General features: G+C 42.5%; 1 protein-coding gene across 2 annotated transcripts; it reads right to left on the bottom strand.

The window, feature by feature from the left end:
• Positions 1 to 810: 810 nt before the first annotated feature.
• pdcd6ip (programmed cell death 6 interacting protein) lies at positions 811 to 19,821 on the bottom strand. 2 transcript variants are annotated; one of them, XM_069681302.1, is made up of 18 exons: positions 19,536 to 19,821; positions 16,856 to 16,910; positions 16,700 to 16,769; positions 15,810 to 15,937; positions 14,719 to 14,872; positions 12,739 to 12,839; positions 10,376 to 10,507; positions 9,973 to 10,195; positions 8,230 to 8,353; positions 7,657 to 7,834; positions 6,114 to 6,225; positions 5,812 to 5,981; positions 5,122 to 5,370; positions 4,758 to 4,892; positions 4,494 to 4,588; positions 3,997 to 4,114; positions 3,711 to 3,910; positions 811 to 1,932 (listed from the first exon to the last, which is right to left on the bottom strand). In XM_069681302.1, exons 1-18 carry the CDS (start codon positions 19,739 to 19,741, stop codon positions 1,740 to 1,742), a joined length of 2,643 nt encoding a protein of 880 aa, XP_069537403.1. In that variant the 5' UTR covers positions 19,742 to 19,821; the 3' UTR covers positions 811 to 1,739. The 2 variants fall into 2 exon arrangements, with proteins under 2 accessions (XP_069537403.1, XP_069537404.1); XM_069681303.1 differs by having other exon boundaries at positions 10,376 to 10,492.
• Positions 19,822 to 20,174: the final 353 nt, after the last annotated feature.

The following is a 20,174-nucleotide window of genomic DNA, read 5'->3' as shown; positions in this document are numbered from 1 at the left end:
CGCTTATGAGCCAAGAGATACTGACCAGTGAAGACAACTCTCTGCCAACGAATTTGCGGCTTGGATGGGAAGGACAGATGAATGGTAAGCAAAAACAGACGAGCCAGGGGAGAGGGAAAAGAAACGGAAGCGGGAGAGCAGCTGAGGATATAAAAAGACAGGTGGCATTACAAAAAAAAAAGCTTAGGAGCAAAGAAAATATGATGAAGAGAGTGTGATAGGAAGGAAAACAAAGGATGGGAGAGTGCTGGGGGAAAGTGAAGTGAAATATGGTGGGTTTTTCAAAGCTGATAGGAGCTCCAGAAGACAGATTAGACGGAGAGAAGAGAAGGGAAAATGGAGAGAGGTGGAGTGATGGATGCAGGCAGGGGACCAGCAGCTCTCTGCCAACATCTCCATGCATCCTTCCAGACATCACACTGCGCTGCCATCTGCCTCCCTGCCACACACACACACACACTCAGAGAAGGAGGAGATATGTGAAATCATTAGCGTCTCCTGACACTGAATAAATATCTGTGGATGAAATCTGTCTTTGGAGAAATCACCTGCGGGGAAATATGATTGGATGAGATCACGACCTCACTGGGACGTAATTTGCATGTCATCTAAATGGGATCTGCCCCCGATGCTTCGGGAGGTCAAGAGGCGCCCGATTAGTCGGATGGGACGACTCGTTCCCTGATTGGTTGAGGAGAGCAACAATGGCAAGTGAGCGCTGCTCCCTCTGAGAGCTGCAGGACTGCCCTCTTCTGGCTGCTGTACAAATCTCCAGTTTGATCAAAAGAGGAAACAGACACACAATCAACATTTAAAGACAGACAAAAACCGGCTGGCAGTTGTTGTTTTTTTTAATCACATTAGAGCTGAGGAATAAAAATAAACACAAAGAGCATGAGAGTGCAGCACACAGAGTGTCTCGGTTAACCACGTACAGTCTTATTTATACATATATTTATATAATAGAACCATTTCTCCCACTTTTACAGCCTCTGATTGTAACACAGAAATATACCAACATTCCCTGGGTGAGAGAGAGAAAAGAGCGAAAGAAAGAGAGCGAGAACTCTCAACAGTCATCATCTACATTAGAAAACCTACAGGCCATTCGTTTTTAGAGGTTTATACATCAGCGAGGCAGCAGTATTCATTACAAAAATAGGAATATAGTTGATATAGAAGCACTAGGGGGTTGATTGAGTGGGTGTGGGGAGTGAGGATGAGGCTGTGCCCTTGACTGGTAATGACCACCCATCCGCCCACCCGACACGTACACCCAAACCAGTAAACGTCCTGGGATTCTGTGCGCCTCCACGAGTGTTGTACAGCAGTGCAGCACAAAGAGTCAGTTATGCAAACCAGTTTAAATTAAACCTTTAACAAATGTGTTAGAAAATGAGAACATAGAAAACAACCTTACGGGAAAAGGAGGGGTTAGTGCATTGATGAAATTTGAGATAGTTCAGGAAAAGTGCCGTCAGAACTCATGATCCAGAATGGAAAAAAAAGAGGGAAAGGTGGAAAAGGAAGGAGGAAAAAAAGGCGGCAAAGTAATAAAGTATCAGAGGGAAGTGCAAAGCAGCTCCTCCGTTGCCCTTCACTCGGGTTTCTTTGCTGTTAGTAAGAGAAAACCAAAGAAGAGAGGGGAGGCAGCTAATCGAGATGAAGTGTTATTGCTGGGGGTATTTTTTATTTGGTGTTAACTGGTGAGAAGAGGGATGAGGGGATGGAGAGGAGAGTTATTGCTGAGGGTAGTAGGGCTGCTGCTGTGGGGGTTGCTGGGGGTAGCCGGGGTAGGGCTGTGTGGCAGGAGGGGCTCCTGGGTAGCCTCCCTGTCCTGGTGTAGCCTGGTAGGGCATGTAGGGCATGTTGGGCATGTTGTACTGGCCATAAGCAGCGTAGGGGTTGTAGCCCATAGGCATCTGGTAGTACCTGCAGGGACGGAAAAAGAGAGGAAATGTTAAAAAGGTAGTTTGAAGCATTAAAGGAATAGTTCAACATTTAAGGAAATACGCTTATTTACTTTTTTGTTTTGGTAAGAGAAATTTGTTACAACTTGGATGTCTGTGCGGCAGATATTGAGCTGGAGCAAGCAGCAGGTTAGATTAGACAGGGTTTAACAGGAGTCTTAAAGTCATATGCAACTTAAAAATCGGGTTCCATCAGGCAAATAAGGAGACACTACACATATTTTTTTCACTATTCTCAAATGTACTTGCAGTACAAAACCTTAAAATAAAGCTGCATAACTCACTGGAGGATATTCTTAAGATTATCTAGTGTGCCAGGGGAAGTAACGAACAAACTAAAACCCTTTCCCACCAAAAATAGCACGTTGACGCAGGTTTTTCAGACCCGGGAAGACCCGCATATAGATGCCGATTGTCTCTTTTCCCATTGCCAGTGAACTATCCTGCTTTCGGTCTCTTTTCTGCTGCGTCACCGAAACAGGGTTAGTAAACAGTGAAGATGTTACGGTGGTTAGGTCTTTATTGTATCTATTACTCATTCAGTCTGTTTATCAAACTGCTTGGGCGGAGACGGGTTAAATTTGATGCTGAGATGACGAGGAGTCGCAGAAGTTACCGACGGAGCACAGCATCGCGCCGGAAAAGGGGCGGAGATTTGCGTGTCAACCCGGGTTTTGTTACTCCATCAATGCCGATCGGAGCCGAGGCGATAATTACCCGGGTCTACTGCAGCGTCATTTGACACAAATCTGAATGCCAATTGTAACCTTTCACACTGAGCAAAAAAGCAGTGTTTTAGCAGCTCCTTGACCAGTGGGAAAGCGACCTAACTAACGTGATCTCATATGAACTCATGTGATTTAACAGGGAAGCAGAAGTAAACAAAGCAGAGACTGGCCCAAAACCACAGCTGTAATGCATTGCAGTAAAAAAACATAAATAGCAAAAGCAGAATACTTAACAAGTCTGGATAAGAAAATGGTCAGGGAGACACAGTAAACAAAAAGTCTCTATTCTTCAGTGGAAACTGGAGGTGAGACTGTACCTGTTATAGTTAACAGCAGTATGCTAGCTAATGTTAGAAACACAGCATCTCCATCTCCTTGTAGACTCCCATGTCACTGCGTAAACCGCTAGAAACGACTAGCATAATCATCGAGCTTTAGAATCCTTAATATCAATAACATGAGTCTGCAAACCATTCAGAAGGTTTCAATCTTGATCTATTAAACCCTCAAATTACCAGAAAATCTTGGCCAAACATTGGGACTGGTCAAGGTCCTAACCAGATTCTCCTCTGGTTGTGGTGAGGGATGAATCGAGTATAAAAACTCCTGTAGTCTGACCCTGGTTTTTGTCTATCATAAGGACTTGGAAAGCAGCTAACCTGTCTCTGTCTCACATATTTACACTTAATATCTTGTTTGTGTAATCTGTAATGCTAAGCTAACAGGCTGCTGCCTCCAGCTACATATTTACCAGACAGACGTGGAAGTGGTATCAACCTTCTCTCTACATATAAAACTACTCTCTGGACTGAGTGGAAGTCATTTCTAGCCACACGGTTCTGAGTGGACGCAGCACAGACACATAACAATGGGTTAATGAGTTAATTGATTCAGATGCAGGACAGAGAAGGAGGACTTCTACTAGGAGGAAGACATTCACTCTATCCTGACATCGATACAATCATTGGATCAATCAGTACTCAGAAATCTGGATGTTGTGGTGATGACTCACCCTGGATAGCCCTGGTAGGAGGGGTAAGGTGGTCCCTGCGCCTGGGAAGGTGGGGCCACAGGTGGTGGGTTGCTGGCAGCCGGGCCGGTGGGCGGTGCTTGGGTGGGAGTGGTGGCGGCTGCCTGAGGGTTGAAGCTGGGTGGAGGAGGCCGGGCTGGGGGCTGGGGCTTGGGCTGGGGCTGCTGCGGGGTTTGAGGCTGCTGAGGTAGGGAGACAGAAGACGGACAGATCAGTTTGAGTCACCATCAGAGGTGTTCTATGTTCGGTGTTGTGTGTTGCTGCTTACAAAGACAGTCCTGGGCGCAGGGGTGGGACCGCCGGTGGGGGCAGCTGGGTTACATTGATAGGCGGGAACGCTAAAGTTGGGAGCGCTGGGCTCTCGGGCGATGCTCTGCTGCAGCTCCCTGAAATGTAAACATCCCAATCATGAATGCACGGCGGCTTTTCCTTCATAGTCATGCATTTGGCAGCTTTCATCAGCTGAAGCTACTCAGGTTGTTTTAGCTGGTCTGACCCCGACACATACTGGATTGTGTTGGCTGCAGTCCTATGGTGGGCCTCAAGGGTACTGCAGGAAGGTCATGTGAGGTCATGGTGTTAATCAGAGATGTGTGATTAAAGGTTTGGTGGAACCCTGATTATTTTAAGATGTTAAATTGGGCCTCTGTGTTCTTAAGTTGGAGAAAGAAATGTATAAAACAAACCCTCCTGATGTTGTAACCAGCTAATATGACAAGTATCATACAAACAGACTGAAAGGACAAAAGCCAGAAGAGCACATACTTAAGTAGTTCATCCCGTTCTGTCTTGCGAGCGAAAACGATGTCGCTGCATTTGTTCTGGAACTTAAGCAGGATTTCTGTCAAGTCGTTGTAGAACTGAGGAAGAAAAAGGGGACAAAAATAAATCACCTGGCTCGACAAACCCACCTTGAAGCGCAAAAAAAATAAACACTAAACACAAAGTTTCTGACAAGACATGCATTACTGCAGCGCATTCATCCCTGCTGAGGCAGGTGTGTGCCGGCGTGTTGTGCTGAGCGAGTACCTTGGTGCCTTCGCGCAGGTTGTTGCTGATCTCGACGTAGCTGTCGTGAGCTGAAGCCAGCTTCTTCAGGACCTCCTCCCTCTGGTTGGCCTCCGTGTTGGACTGCTTCAGACTGCTGAACTCCTGGTGGGCCGTCTGGAAGGAGATCACAGGTGTAAAAAGATGGATCACAGATTGAGGAGTTTAACTGCTGACCTGTCTTAGAGCCCATTTGTATTACTGCCCAGGAAACTGTGGATGTTTTGTTCTAAGGCAATAACTCTACCATTCTTCTAGCATGTGTTTCTTTTAAATAAAGGTAATGCTCGATTGATTCCAGTAGAATAATCATTTAGTATATACTCCATAGTGTACTTTCGTGTACCTGCACTTGTCCCAGCAGCTCCTCCTGCGAGCGGAGGCTGGCCTGCACCCTCTGGTTGTAGGCGCCGTACAGCTGATCGAGCTGAGGCACCGACAGCTGCTCCTCATTGATGGCCCCGTCCTGAGCAAGCGCCGTCAGGAAGGCGGTGGACATGTCAAAGGTCACGGCCTTGATCTCACCCTCCATGGTCTCCCTGTCCGTCTTTATCTCCTCCAGCTGGGCGAGCTGGGCGCGCAGCACGTTCACGACCTGTGAGCGCAGAGACCGGTAAAGTTGTGGTTTTTAAATCTCTTTGACACTTTCAGTTCTCTTTCCTACATGAGTCCCTGACCTCTCGCCCTTTTAGTGACTGCACTTCATTGTGATTTTCCGCTTAAGCATGAACACACTGTAGCTGTGAACAGACAAGTACTTCTTCCTCTTGTTCCCAGTTCTGCTTGCTTAGTGGTTTAAGTTCCCCAGTGGCACAAGATGCATACTCAGCAAACACAGTGAAAAATGGAGCTGCTGTGGGGAGGAGGGACAGGGCCATAAAGCACAGCATGTCCGCTGGGTGTTTGTGTAGCACACTAAATACTCTCAGATGATGTGACACACAGTGAGCTTAAAAACTAACTGTAAAGAAATATAAAGTTTCACATCATTAGACCACACAGACAAATATAAAGACATCGGTGGAGGCAGACAGACCTCGCTGCCCTGCAGTGTCTTGGTCGGGTTGGCAGAGGGGATGGCAGCGTTGAGCTCGTTCTCTGGTTTACACAGCAGAGTGATCATGTCACAGTGGGTGTTGTAGCGGTCCTTCACCACCTGGTCGGCCTGTACGGCCTTGTCCAAGACGTTACGGAAGTTAGCTCCCTCTGGAGAAGAGAAGGGATGGAGGGATAGAGGAGGAGCATTGTCAACAGTGGATGAAATGAGGAGAAAGACAACTGTGTGTATGTGTGTGTGTGTGTGTGTGTGTGTGTGTGTGTGTGTGTGTGTGTGTGTACCTGCACGAAGGGGCTTGTAGAGGTCTCCAGAGGGGGTTCTGTTCCAGCGCTGGTTGAACTTGGTTCTCAGCTCGTTGTCTGTCGTCTCTTCATCGTCCAGCATCTTCAGAGACTGAACACATCAAACACATTAGATCGTTAGATGATGAAAGACCTTTATTAGTCATTTAAGGATAATAACTCAGCCATCAACGTGCAATTATACAGAACACACTTTAACGTAGGGCCACAACAAACAATTACTTTCATTATTGAATTATAAATTATTTGTTTTGTGTGTAATATGTCTAAAAAAGAATCGCACAGGAATGGTTCAGAGAGCTGAAAGAAAAGCTGTTGCTCATCTGTCTGTTTGAATTTACCATGAGAAGAAGAGCAGAACACTGTCAGGTCTTTAAGGTGCGAATAGATTTGGTACTTTTTCTGGAATAATAACTTCGACCATTATTTGATACAACCTAGCCCGGCGGGGGTGAGTGCTAGCCCAAGACAGGGCACATCACCCCGGCTCTGCCTGCCACACCTCTCTCTGTAAACTCTTATCTCTCTCTTTCTCGACATCGTTTTCTCTTGTGTGTTTAACGCAAACGTGGGGGCCAGTAGAAGCCATGTGGTATCAGCGTTGTCAGTACCCGGAGCTCGCATGACGGAGCCTGGATCTGTTGAAGTTAGCAATGCTGCTTGGGTTGCGGCGGTAGGTTAGGTTAACTATAAGTATTGAGATGAGGGCACAAGAGGAGGGGTTTCTTCACTGAGCTTCATTGAACAAGTATCGTGTTTAATTCAAAAAATGATAATCAAAGCCATCATCTGTTCAATTTCCTTCCCATAAACTACTTTCTTTATTTCTTCAGCACTACTTTAATGTGTCTTAAAATAATTAAAAAGTGGTGACTTTAATTTTTCTTTTTTTTTTTTACAAAAAGAAATTCTGCTTAATAATCTAAAGTCTACTTTTTGGCAAGCAGAAAAGTACTTTTCTATTTTCTAATTTTCATGTTCAGTTTTGTCTTTGGCTCTGGTTCAGCACGACTGACGGCGTTTCAGGGGGGAAATTAGGACATTTTGGTGAGTACTTTTCAACCCTGCCAACAAATTTGGAAGCAGTTTCGCATTTCATGTTTTATGCTTTCACTGCCGTCTGTTTATTTGTTTGTGAGCAAGATGAGTTAAAAAAGCGGGGCTGGCTGAAGCTGGAGGACAGACAGTCCTTGGCCCAAAGATCAGTGGATTAGTTCTCACTGAAGATCCTGATTTGGGATTTCCGCCATTAGGGGACGATTATGGGCTTTTAGTATTCCTGTGTTCTTCTGGTAGCGGTGGTAGTCCAACACTCAGGACGCCCAAGTCAGCTGCTGAACAGCATCGCATTCATATGTTCTTTGTCACGAAGCAGAGCCGTATGACAACAAGCTGTTAGAGGAAAGTGCGCTCTTACTTTTTAAATGAATCATGGTTAGCTTCAGAAGTGGGATAACGGCTGGTTATGGGATCTTAAAGTGCAGTAACATATGTGTAATTCAGTGTGCTCTGTGTGTCGGACCTCGTCCAGGATCTCTCTGTTGCGAGTCAGAAGCTCGGGCAGGTCTCTAATTAGCTGCTCGATGCTCTGCAGTCCTCCCTGCTGCACGATGGATCTCGCCTTCTCAGCAATGGATTGTGGGATAGAGTCTCCTGACAGATCCTCCAGAGCCGCTGGCAGGTTCAGGGACGCCAACACCCTGATGGACGGCAACACATCAGCGTCACGTATCAGATATCAAGGCCTCCAACATATTTCCACATTGACGGTTTTTATATAAAATCCTTAAAAAGAAGTTATGTGACCATTTCAGTTTCAAGTACATTGCACCCTTCACTAAAGGGCAAAACACTCCAACAGCTGAGCACCTATTAACATCCTCGCATGGTGTGTAACAACTACTTGACTGCTATTAGGGGCACTACACAAAAAACACAAGTACTTCTATCGACATTTTAATGGTGCCTGGTGCACTATTATGTTATGAATGTTTTATAAATCCATCCAAGCACTCGTGGACGTTTCATAGGAAGACGATGCACGTGCACAAGCAGAGTGCGTAACATGAGGTGATACAGAGGCAGGACATATTACCCGTTGCAGAGATTAGTCGCCTCCCTCATCGTTCCCACCAGTCTGTTCACAGTCTCGGACTTCCTCTGGTTGTAAATGCTCATGGACTGCTGCACGGCCATGGGGACCATCTTCTCAAACAGGTCTAAAGAGGGATGGAAAATATAGATGTGGTTAAACAAAGAGGGGCAGCAACATAAATGTACTCTGTGTTATGTTTGTATGAATGGCAGCTGATTGTTTGAAACGTTGTTAATGTGCTGCTGCCTGTCTTGGCCAGGACTCTCTTGAAAAATAGATTTTTAATCTCAAGAGCTTTTTCCTGGTTAAATAAAAGTTGAATAAAAGACGGTGAGACGGTGCTGTTTTAATCAGAAATTCTCTTTTTTTATCCAGCTAAACCAGGGTGGATCATGGGAAATTCTTAGAATATATTGGAACTAGACTGGCAGCCATTGTAATGAAGGGTTTGGTAGATCATAGTTAGGATTACACAACTGATTTGCTATGGAGTTGCATAGATTACAATAAGGGCTAGTGATGCTGTACTGTGCAGGATTGAGATTTGGACGTCGTCTATGATTTATTTATCTATAATATTTTACTTTATAATTCTCTGTGTATGACGCCCCCCCACAGAGCTGACCTCAGCGCATTTATCAGATCATGACTATCATCATTTTGTTTGTTGGCCAATTAGCCCGAGTTATGTCACTTAGTAAGCACACACATGCATGTATTTACAAAGTGTTAGACCGGGCTTTCTCAGCTGAGTGAATCAAGTAAAGTCACACTGAACACACTGTTTGTTAACACATTTAAATTCCCAGGTCAGATATAGTAAATGTTCAGCCATATGGCACTTCTACTATTGTAATGTAAATCTTCTGAAAGAAAGAGAGCTGTCTAACACAGCTTCAGCCTGCTGTTATGTTGCCACTCTCTTGCCAAGAGTTAAAGAGGTCTCATATCTGTCTGGTAAATATACAGCGATAAGTTAACTTAGTGTTAAGACTAAAAACACGGGGAAACAGCTAGCCTAGCTCTCACTGTTAAAGACCCCCTCCAGTGAAGTGTTTAACCTTGTAAACATCTCCATGTGGTGTTTGTCATGCGCTACAAGACATATCAGGGACAGCATGAGCAGTCATCTCCATGGCTGGGCCTGTCTGCTTTTAAACTGCAGTGTACCACGGACAGGCTGAACAACATGTAATCAGACTGGCAGGTTTGAGACGTCACAAACCTAAGGAGCCAATCCCGTTAATGGACGGGGTGACACTATGCATATCATTATGTGTAACCCATTATTACAAAGTAAAGTATTTTGCAGAAAAAACAATAAAAAAAGACATATTATTATTTCAAGCAGAGCATTTTATATCTTAAACATGACAGGAGCTAGCTGTTCTTTAAGGTAACAAAATCACCCACACTTATTGACATGTTAAAGCTTGCTACTTTAGTTTTGACCACAGCTGACGTGTAAAAACAGCATGTGCTAGATTTATTTATAATCATAAGCAATAACTACTTAACTTCTCGCTGTGAGGTTGCCAGGCAACAAGTGAATAAATATATTTGTCAATGTAAAACTAATCCCTTTAAGTTTCAGAATTTATCTGAATAAAAAACCTGACATGGACTTTGACACAGCTTTTGTGTCCTGAAATACACTCTCCTTGTCGCACATACTCAAATGTAGACGTTGAGTTTTCTGTGAGTCAAACCTCCACAATAACTGTGAGTGTCTGTGTTTATCACCTGTGAATTTCTGGCTGAGTGGAGGTGTGATGGCGGTGGATTTGACCAACGCTGCCTTGCCGATGTGCTCCAGATCCTTGATCTCGGGCACGCGGTCGTGGTAGATGAAGTCGTTGTCTTTCTTGGCTGCGGTGAGAGCTCGGTTGATCTTGTCACTCAGGTCCTTAACGCTCACGTATTCGTCGTAGCGGGACGCCACCGTCTTGACCAGCTCTGCCGCATGCTGGAGGGACAAACAGACCAGAGGAGGATGATGTGTTATCTTGTTTTGACATGGATCTTTATTTATTTTTAATATATATATTTAAGGCTTTAGAGATAGGAATTCATCCAGATGATAATGAATGAAAGGCCACATTATTTTATTGTGTGAGAGGTGAATTGGTGAGGGTAAGCTGTGTACCTGCAGACGAGCGATCTCCTCCCCGAAGCGTTTCTTCTGCTTGGCCAGGATGCTCTGGTGCAGCTCGGCGTTGGCTTGCATGATGCAGTGCTTGGCCGCCAGCACCGGCAGCACTTCCTGAAAATAAAAATACTGACCAGGGAGAGGCAACCACAGAGCAACACGCAGGCACACGCAAACACATATGTACACGCACACACACGCACAATGGCAAGGCAAAACCACAAAATGGCAGACGCACACACCAGCGAGGTCAAATCACAAATGACACCAAGGAAGCCAATCACAAACAAGCACAGGCAGGCAGAGGTGTGCAAAAACACAACGCAAGCGCACACACAACCAATGCCAACGCCACCACCACCACCACCACCACCACCACCACCACGAGGGATGCAGAAAGAAAGGAAGACAACGAGAGAGAAAACAGAACAGGCCATGAGTGTTTAACCTTTCTGCAAGAGCTGCCACACCTTCATCAAATGCCCCATTGCCATAAACTGTATGTGTGTGTGTGTGTGTGTGTGTGTGTGTGTGTGTGTGATTGATTTGATGCATTCAGGCAGAGCACAGACACTGCCTTTTTAGAGATAGATCTATTTATCATAATTTCTTGGGTCCGAACAGAGTAGCAACTTCATTAAAAACTCTTACATAGAGTGTATCTAAAGTTGTGCGTCAGAAATGTTTCGTAACAAACTAAGTTTCTGCATCCATCCAGAAACAAAGTTAAACATTTTGTTTCATTAAAAGTATTAGTAACTACATGATTTACTAAATTGAGTTGTTAAAAACATAAGAAATGTATGAATTGGTTGCTAGGAAGACTCTACAGCACTATCACATTAAAAGCAATTAACTGTGCTGACTGCGGCATCACAGGCTGTAACATTACACTCTAACTGTTTTGGAGCCGAGGTGATATATACAGCTCTGGAAAAAATTAAGAGACCACTGCAAAAATATGTTGTTCTCTGGTTCTACTATTTAAAAGGTTTGTGTTTGTGTAAAATAAATACAACATGTCTACATAATTCCAAATAAAATGTTGTCATTTAGGTCTTTTACTTGCAGAAAATAACAAAAAAGATGTTTTTCAGACCTCAAATAATGCAATGAAAACAAGTTCAGAGATCAATATTTGGTGGAATAACCTGGTTTTTAATTACAGCGTTCATGCTCTCCACCAGTCTTTCACACTGCTGTTGGGTGATATTAGGCCACTGCTGGTGCATCTTAGCTTTGTTTGATGACTTGTGACCAGCCACCTTCCTCTTGATCACATTCAGGAGGTTTTTAATGGGGTTCAGATTTGGATTGGGATTATTAAAGATTTGTTTTGTGTGGCTTTTTTGCCTTTATTTTATGGGACAGCTGAAGAGAGACAGGAAATATGGAGAGTGGGGGATGACATGCACCGAATGAACCTGGGAACAGTGCAACAAGGACTGTGGCCTCTGTACATGGTGCCTGCTCTTCCAACCGAGCTAAACCAGCATCCTGAGAGATGCTGATTTAAGGAACATTTGGAGTGGTCTCTTCATTTTTAGAGAGCTGTATGTATATCCCCTGACAACTCTTAGAAAAGGTCGACTTTGTTTTGATGAACTGTGAGAAAAATGGAGGTAAAATTGTTGTGCTTATTGAGCCAATGAGACTCGACTTTCATAACGAACCTTTCAAGTGAGATGTTCTAAATGAGGGAATTTTGCCTCATTTTACTCTGACTTTAATCAACCAATTACCTCATTTTATTTACTTTTTTTAATTTGCTTTTTTCTGTCTGCCTATAAAACATTAAAGATGCTCATAAATAAGTTGCTTTAAAAAAAATGTTTATATATAAATAAGGACCATTATGAACATTTTTCTTTTGTTTTTGACTGTTACATGTAAAAAAAAAAAAAAAAGTTAATTCCAATTTTAAAACTGAAGAGGGAAACTGAGGTCAGTGTGTGTGTGTGTGAAAGTGTATTTCTGTGTGTGTGTGTTTCAGTCACAGTGTTAGACAGACAGTTAAGTACTTCAGACATCAATGATTAGATGGTAAGAACCCAATCAGAATGAAAACACGTCAAACAGCAGCTCTTTAGTAATCAACCAATCAGAGTGAAACAGGACAGAAATGGACCAATGAGAACAGAGCGAGGGAGAAATCTGAACCGCCCCACAACTTAAATACCACCCTTTAAGTCACACAGAACAATACAAACAATCAGACAGACAGAACACACGTCGCAGCATACAGAATCCAGGCTCTGTATGAACATCACCACACTGAACACACGGCTGACTCTGTGTGTGTGTGTGTTACTGCCTCTGTTGCCGAGCAGTGTGTAAGTGTGCGTGTGTCCCTCACATACCTTGGGAAGGTTGTCTTTGTATTGGCACTGCTTGAAGGCGTCGCCGTAGAAATCTGCCGCCTGATTGGCAAGCTTTGCGATGACGGCATCTTTCATCTTATCTGTTGGGTGAAGGAGTCACTTTTAAGACTTTAAACACAACACGACCAAGATATGAAGCTGCGTTCAAGAACACCACACATAACAAGCTGTTAGACCATCTGTGGTTCACTTATGAAACATGGTCATACATTCAAACACGTGATTCTCAGGCTCCTACCTCTTGTGCGTTACACTAAAAAGTGTTCAAACTAAAACACAAGAAAAATGTATCCTCTCAGCACAAAATATAGGTCTACTTTGTTTACATGGGAGCTTATTTTATGATGTAACCTTCAAAACTTGTGCTTTAAAACTCTAATAAGTAACTGGAGACAGAACTGGGACAGAGGCTGTGTGCACCCGGGATCAAATCTGCCAACTCGTATTCACTACAAATTAATCTTGAGGCAGAAAATGTGCAGGAGTGTTTCATGAAAGATGCGATTAATTAAGTCAGCCAGTCCTAAACTAAAGAATAGTGCAGCAGAGTTTAAAATCTAAAAATATCCCATTGAAACATTTAATCACACGACTCTTATCAGCAGTAGGGATAAAACGATTAGAGATTCTGATGGTACGATTATAGTCAGAGGAATGATCACGGTTTCATGATCATTATGCATTAATTAATTTCACAACATTACTAATGTATAAAATCACATGAACATTTGAATGTGTTATTTATGACTGCCTTTTGACACAGAAATAACACAGTAATCAAACAATAAAGTCCAAAAATAAGGAAATAAAAAGCCTGTCTTTCCCTTTTGAATGGGAAACATGATTGAAAAAATGTCTAGTTGACTTTTTGACTTAAACTCTTGCTGCCCTTTGAAGCATAAATAATACTTTTTAATAATACTTCATGCAGTGTTATTAATTACTGAAATGCAATGTATTAAATCCCATGGTATAATGCTGGAAGTCTACAAGCTCCTGATGTTATGTTAGTGTTTTACACCTGGTATGTAAAACAACAATGACTGGCGTTTACTCCACACAGACTGCAGGAAGCAACTCCACTAATCTCAGATCCCATCGGCTGTAGTCTGACGACGATATAGCCTCTGAGCACAACGGTGAACATGTCGGGGCATGTAGCCAGCTAAGAACGCGTTTTTCTTGTGATTCACTTTAATTAACTTGTCTTACCTTTGCCGAAAATTCAACACCATGACGCAAATTTGTAAAAAGTTAAAATGAAGCTTTGTCAGGTCTGTCCTCAAGAGGAGAAGAGAACTACTTTTAAAATGCTTGTTTGTTGAACGGAGGTAAGATCGATCATTTTTGGTGCATTCGAGGAAGTCGGGAAATCTGAACACTGAACGGCTTTCGTGACACAGTGTCAGGGAATTTATCTCAAGTTGAATTTTAGATCTAGAACGGATTGCTAGCTGTTAGCATGCAGATGTCTGTTTATAGAGATTATTAAGAAGGTAAATCATCATCAGATAGACGCTGATGGGAGCCGGGATGTCATTAGAGTGGATTACTTTCTGCCTGCTTTTGCTCTCCACATGGACTGTTTTTCCTGCCGCAGCCTGCTAATACGTGATTGGTCAATATCCAGGAAACCCAGGTCCCTGCCTACAGATTCTACATTTCTATGTCACTTTGTTTTTGTTCCGAGCAGGTTGCGCCAAAAATAATGTACCGAAACTGCTCAGCTTCTATCTGAGTGACAGGTTTGTGATACCAGTGTCCATAACTCATGAGACACACTACTGGGCAAAACACTAAGCAGTAACGATGTCTATGATGCACTTTTAAATCGCTTAAATCACATCATGTTTCTCTTTCAAATATAACAGAAACAAGGATAAAACATATTAATATCACTCTTCAGCAGTCTCTAAATAAAGATCATGAGTGTGTGTTTAGGTGTCCGTCCTTTGGTACCTGACGTGGCTTTGAGGAAGAACACCTCCTGAGCCTGAGCCAGCATGATGAGGCTCAGGGTCCCCACAGTCTCGGGGGAGATGTCCATGGTGGGCTCCCTGTTCAGCGCTGACAGCACCGTGTCCTTGATGTGGCCGAACGCCCCGCTCGCCAGCTGGAGGAAATAGAGAGACAGATGAGACGCTGCAGCCAGGACTGGAAATCACTTAAGTGGACTTTTAATAATAAAAATTCTACCTGTCTAAATTAACACAAGAAGAAGTAAATTTGGTGAAACGGTCCCTGGTTGTACTTCTACTAGACAAGCTTTTATATCAATGCCAATACTTACTAACATTCTGACAATTCATATAAATAACGTACAAATCAATATGGTTTGAAATAAGAGCCAGTGAACAGGGAACAGGAATTTAAAAAAAGACTATGGCAAGGACAAATATGAAGACGATAAGCACATCTGTCAAAGAGATAAACGTGTGGAAAAGTTGTGATGTTAAAAAAGAAATGCATAAACAAATATATGACAATATTTGTTGATAAAAAGCTTGAAAGTGTTATTTTAAGTCTTGTTTTGTCTTTGGTATGAAATGTTCAGGAACTACTTTTTTGTGTTTTACATAAGAAATGTTTAAAAATGTTGTTTGTGTTTTTCTTGTAGGACTTCTCTCTAGCAGCAAAGGGCAGCCTTCTAAGTACATGTTATGTAAAAGAGTAGGTATAATGCATCAAAGCCTCAGTCTACATCTTTTCTGTCAGTTTAATATTGGTTCCATTTATTTCTATTTATTTATTATTTGTAATTTATGTGAAACTTTAATGCAATTTTAAGGGTAGGGGTTGTTAATAATAATTGTGTTTACATACACTGAATGAAAGTACACTATTTGAAAAAATTTCAAGGAACAGATACAACTAAAAAGGTTTTAATCAAGTGTTTGAAATACTAAGCAATATTGGAAATATGTCAGTGAGCATTTGAACCATCTGTATGTATCTGACTAACAGAAATAATTTCATAGTCATTTTCACCAGGTTTACTAAAATCAATCTCTATATGTGTTACTATATGACTGTGTGGTAACTACACCCACCTGATAGTATTTGGCTGAAGCCTTCAGTCCCTCGTCGTTGTCCAGGTTCTGCTCGGAGGCGATCTGACTGGCCAGCGCTGCCGCGTTGAACAACACACAAGTCTTCTCGTAGCCCAAACTGGCCAAAGCTGCAACAAACAAAAACAAGAAATTATTTGTCTTCAAGGTCTTTAATACTGAATAACACATATTCAAACCACTTATACTGACTTCTAGACAAACTAATATCTAACTTTCATTACATTGGACACTGTGTGGGATATTGACTGCTTTCTTGTTTGTTTACACAGTTTGTTCATGGCGTTGGCATTTTTCTCAACCAAGACTTCCTCCTGCTTCATTCTACATATTTTCTGGCCCAGAGATTAGTGGAAAGAATCCCACAGTCTCAGCTCAAACAATTCACCACAGAGGAAAACAGGTTTAACTAAGATTAAAGTAAATATGAACGCTGAACTCAGCAAAGAATTTGAAGGATTATTTACTTTCTTATTATTCTACTTCACTTTACATGGACGTTCTGAACTCTGTTAGCACTTCTCTGTCCCTGACCCACACATACCTGTGTCATGTCTTTCTCTCTTTTACACAAGTCGTGCCAGTAACCTTACAGGACACCTTGTCAAACCTGTTTCTGGAATATAACTGGAACCTATTCTGTGTTAGAAAGCTATTCTCCTCTTTGTGTGTATGAGAAAGACGGAGTCAAATAGTCACACGAAGAGAGAGATGGATTAAAAGATAATATGACAAATATTTACCCTGCAGGCTAAGCCCTTTCCCCCCTTAAACAGTCCTAAATGTCATTACCTCCTCCTGCAGCAAACTGCCTCCCCTGTACATATTCCCTCTTCAGTGGACAAAATCAATCGATACGAGGTTGCACTCACCGAGCTTGACTGAGCCACCGAACAGCGATCCTTTATCAAAGGCATCCTTCCATGTGAAGGTTAAGCAGAGCTGTGGGAACACAGAGAGACACTTTGGGTTTTTGTTCTGCTGTTTGGAAAATAACCCACAATCATGCGTGCTGTCCGATGTGTTACCTGGTTTTCAGAGAAGGGAAACTTGGGCTCGACGGCACACAGCTGGTCGTAGTATCTGGAGAAAGAAAATAATAACATAAATTGTCTTATGTGTCTATACACCCAAAACACCTGATTTTGTTGTTTTATATATATATTCAAAATAGGAAGAGAAGAGATAAAACCACCAAGTCAATTATAATAGAGGAACAGGAAGTGATTATTATGACATAACTGCAGATTTGTAGTCAGAGGAAGCTTTGAAATTTCAGAAACACTTGACAGTGAGTCAGGAAAAATATCAGGCCAGACAAACACACTGCAGTGCACACGCACACACATTCTGCTCCTCGTCTTATCAGTATCTGTGCGCAGTGATGTGAACTGTCTATTATTAGGAATGACAACATGTGAACACCCGTAGGCGGGTTGGGGAATCACCTCTTACCAGTTCAACCACTCTGCTTTACTAGTGCCAGGACAAACAATAGTGCAAACAAAGAAATAAATAAAGACTGGCTTTTTATATACAGAACTTTCTCCATGCCGAGTTTGTTATCCTCATGTTTCCTACACAGATTCATAAAGTCATACACATGCACAGAGGAGAGCTGAGCTGAGCTGTGTCTCCTCCTGCTCGACTAAAGAGAAACAAAAAACGTCCTAGACAAAACAATGGTTACCATGGTGACACAATAGCTGTGCGTCTGTGTGGCACTGAAAGGGACAGGGCCCGTCGCCCTGGCTACCTGGCTAACAGACGACATGTGCAGAAAGCAGGAGGGACAACGCGAGCAGTCAGCAAGGTCAGCTCATTCTGCGCGGACGTGCTAGCTTCCACCTGGTTGCTAATCAGCAAGGAGCATCTAGTAACCCACAGGCCCAGCTTCTAACACACAAAGCATTACAAAATCTGTACTGACATTTAAAGTAAGAGTTAGCTAGCTTTATCCTCAGATAAAAACAAAGAACGTTTTCAGATCCTGTGAGATGTATTGAATTCAGATAACTTTTTCCTCCCACAAATACTGGCTTATATGTTTTTTGCACTGACCAGGGATGCACCAATCTAAAGGTTTGTCTCCAAATTTTAATTGTAATACTTAGCTCAGGTTATAAGTCAATGGATCTGACATTTGTCCCTCTTTTCAAAATCTGTGAACTTTAGTGTTAAGAGCATGAAATGAGAGATTGCAATGATACGTCATACTGGGGGAAATACTAATCTAGCTAGAAAGAAGCTCAAAGTGCAGGAAAATGGAAGACCTGCACCCTGCAACGTCGACTTCTTACCTGGCTACACACGTAACCTGGGCAAACCCTGATTGTTTAATAACTTGTGACTCACAGAGAACAAAGACTGAGATGAAAGAGGGCAAAGTCTGCATCTATATGTAAAGAGCATGTTGGTTATTCTTAAGAAGCACAACAAAGGTGAGGTTTTATACAACCGGTAAATATCAAGGTTAAGCACCTTTTCATCTCAGTCAAGGCCTCTCTTGAACCTCCATTCAGTTCATTCAGAGCTCAGTAGTTTAAAGACTGTAAGTCTGAATAATAAGTAAGAGTAAGAGCACAGTCAGGCAGGGTAACTAGAGCAAAGCTCACAGAGGAACTTTGTTTAACAAATTTAAATCCTATTTTCTTTCACAGTTCCTCCATGTAAATTTGCTAACATGTGACAGTTGGCTCCACACGTATGCATGTCATTTGTTTTACACATCCAGAACCAGAAGAGTGATTTAAATCATGAGATCTACTGGCCGAGTAGTCACAGGCCTTCTATGTAGCTCCAGACTTTGTTTGCTAATATGAAAAGCAGTAGTTCTCTTTCGAGGGCCATCCTGGATGTCTGATCATGTGGCTATCAGTCGGCTACAGGCCTTACGTGGGCCTGTATGCGGGTGACATCTGAAAGAGGAGCTAGTTGTGCTTGGTTTATCCTTGATTCTGCTTAGATTCACAGCGAAAGGTAATTCTATCTAAAGTTGCACGTGAGTTTGAATGGGTTTCAATTGATTTGTTAGCTCATGATTTTGAAGAGGTATTCGTGTGTCATTATTTGTCTGCTTTTGTTTTGTTTTGATTTCATTATTTTTTGTATGCCTTACATGTGTAAGGCGTCCTTGGATCCTTGGAGAGGCGCTATAATAAATTTCTGTATTATTATTAGTAGAAGCAAAGGTAGCTTTATTAGTGTCACTTTTTAATTATGCTCGTATATAGTTGAATATGAGTTTGGGGAGACTTGTGCTTGATATATTTCTGTCTTTTGTATTATATGTGTGTTCTGTGTTTCAATAAAGTTTAACAAAGACAATAAAGTTTCAAATGAACGTTTCAGCTCATTCTATTGCTAAGGTAAAGCAAACCAAGCCAAAGCGTTAATGACATAAGTAGCTCAGCTAACATGGCTTATCTCATTAATGAACGACTGACAGTTCAGTTTAACAAGTTGACAAGTGAAGTTTCTGTTAGCCTCTCCGGGAAACTTGGCATGTATAACATATGAGTCAGTAATTCTGGTATACCTGCTAGCATATTAGCTTCACTTACTTTAGCTCTCAGTTAGCAGCTAAAAGCTAACACATCTGGGTGCGGCAATGACTGTGCTAACCAACCGCCACAGGTAAGAGGGTTGACAGCGTTAGTAATATAGTAGCTAGGTCGGGTATGTTATAAAAAAACGAGGACTTTTTACCTGAGCAGGATTTCCAAGGAGCTCTCGTGTTTGTCCAGCGGCCTTCCCAGCGCGTTTCTGCGGAGCTTGTTCAACTCCTCTACGGCGCGGATATATTCCCCCTGCTCCTCGCCCGCTGGATATGTTGCTGTTACAAATTTCGACAGCGGTTTCACCAGATCCACCTCAGAGGACTTTTTTAACGGGACTGAAATAAACGTCGCCATTTCGGCCCGTAAAAGGTATATTTTGAATCAGAAAAACAGAGACGATTAGCGACCAACGAACACAAACAACAGCGAGCGACTCACTTCCTGGATTCTGACAGGGGACGTCAAATTACGTCATGGGAAACGGCGACACGCACCGCGCAGAATCAGTAGAGTTTTATTGAGAAATTGTGAGACGGTAAGAAAATGAGCTTTATGTGCTCACAGCCAAAATCTTTAATTTTCCAGACTTGACAGTAAAGCCGATTTTACAAACTAGATGGCCCCTAGTGTGAAATATAGCCAATTGGACCATGTAAACCTCCTGCTCATCCCCATCTTTATTTAATGTGTATAGTTTTCCTATGTCAGAACATCACATGGCTCCTGGTGTGCTGGGCTGTAATCTGATGATTTAGTAATCACCATATAAGCCAGTATTTCCCCACCG

Source organism: Semicossyphus pulcher, unplaced genomic scaffold, assembly GCF_022749685.1.
Source record: "Semicossyphus pulcher isolate SPU_LCO1_2020_fin unplaced genomic scaffold, fSemPul1.0.p SCAF_5, whole genome shotgun sequence".
In the NCBI taxonomy this organism is placed as follows: domain Eukaryota; kingdom Metazoa; phylum Chordata; class Actinopteri; order Labriformes; family Labridae; genus Semicossyphus; species Semicossyphus pulcher.
The sequence above is the reverse complement of the archived record's forward strand: the minus strand, read 5'-3'. Positions and strand labels throughout refer to the sequence as shown.

What these genes read in the sequence shown, in the direction of transcription:
- pdcd6ip (XM_069681302.1), bottom strand. Translation starts at nt 19,741, where the DNA reads ATGGCGACGTTTATTTCAGTCCCGTTAAAAAAGTCCTCTGAGGTGGAT. An exon ending in ACTCAGCCAGAAATTCACAG is followed by an intron (nt 8,354 to 9,972) that starts GTGATAAACACA and finishes ATCCCTCTTTAG; the next exon opens with ACCTGTTTGAGAAGATGGTC. An exon ending in AGACACTGCAGGGCAGCGAG is followed by an intron (nt 5,371 to 5,811) that starts GTCTGTCTGCCT and finishes CTGCGCTCACAG; the next exon opens with GTCGTGAACGTGCTGCGCGC.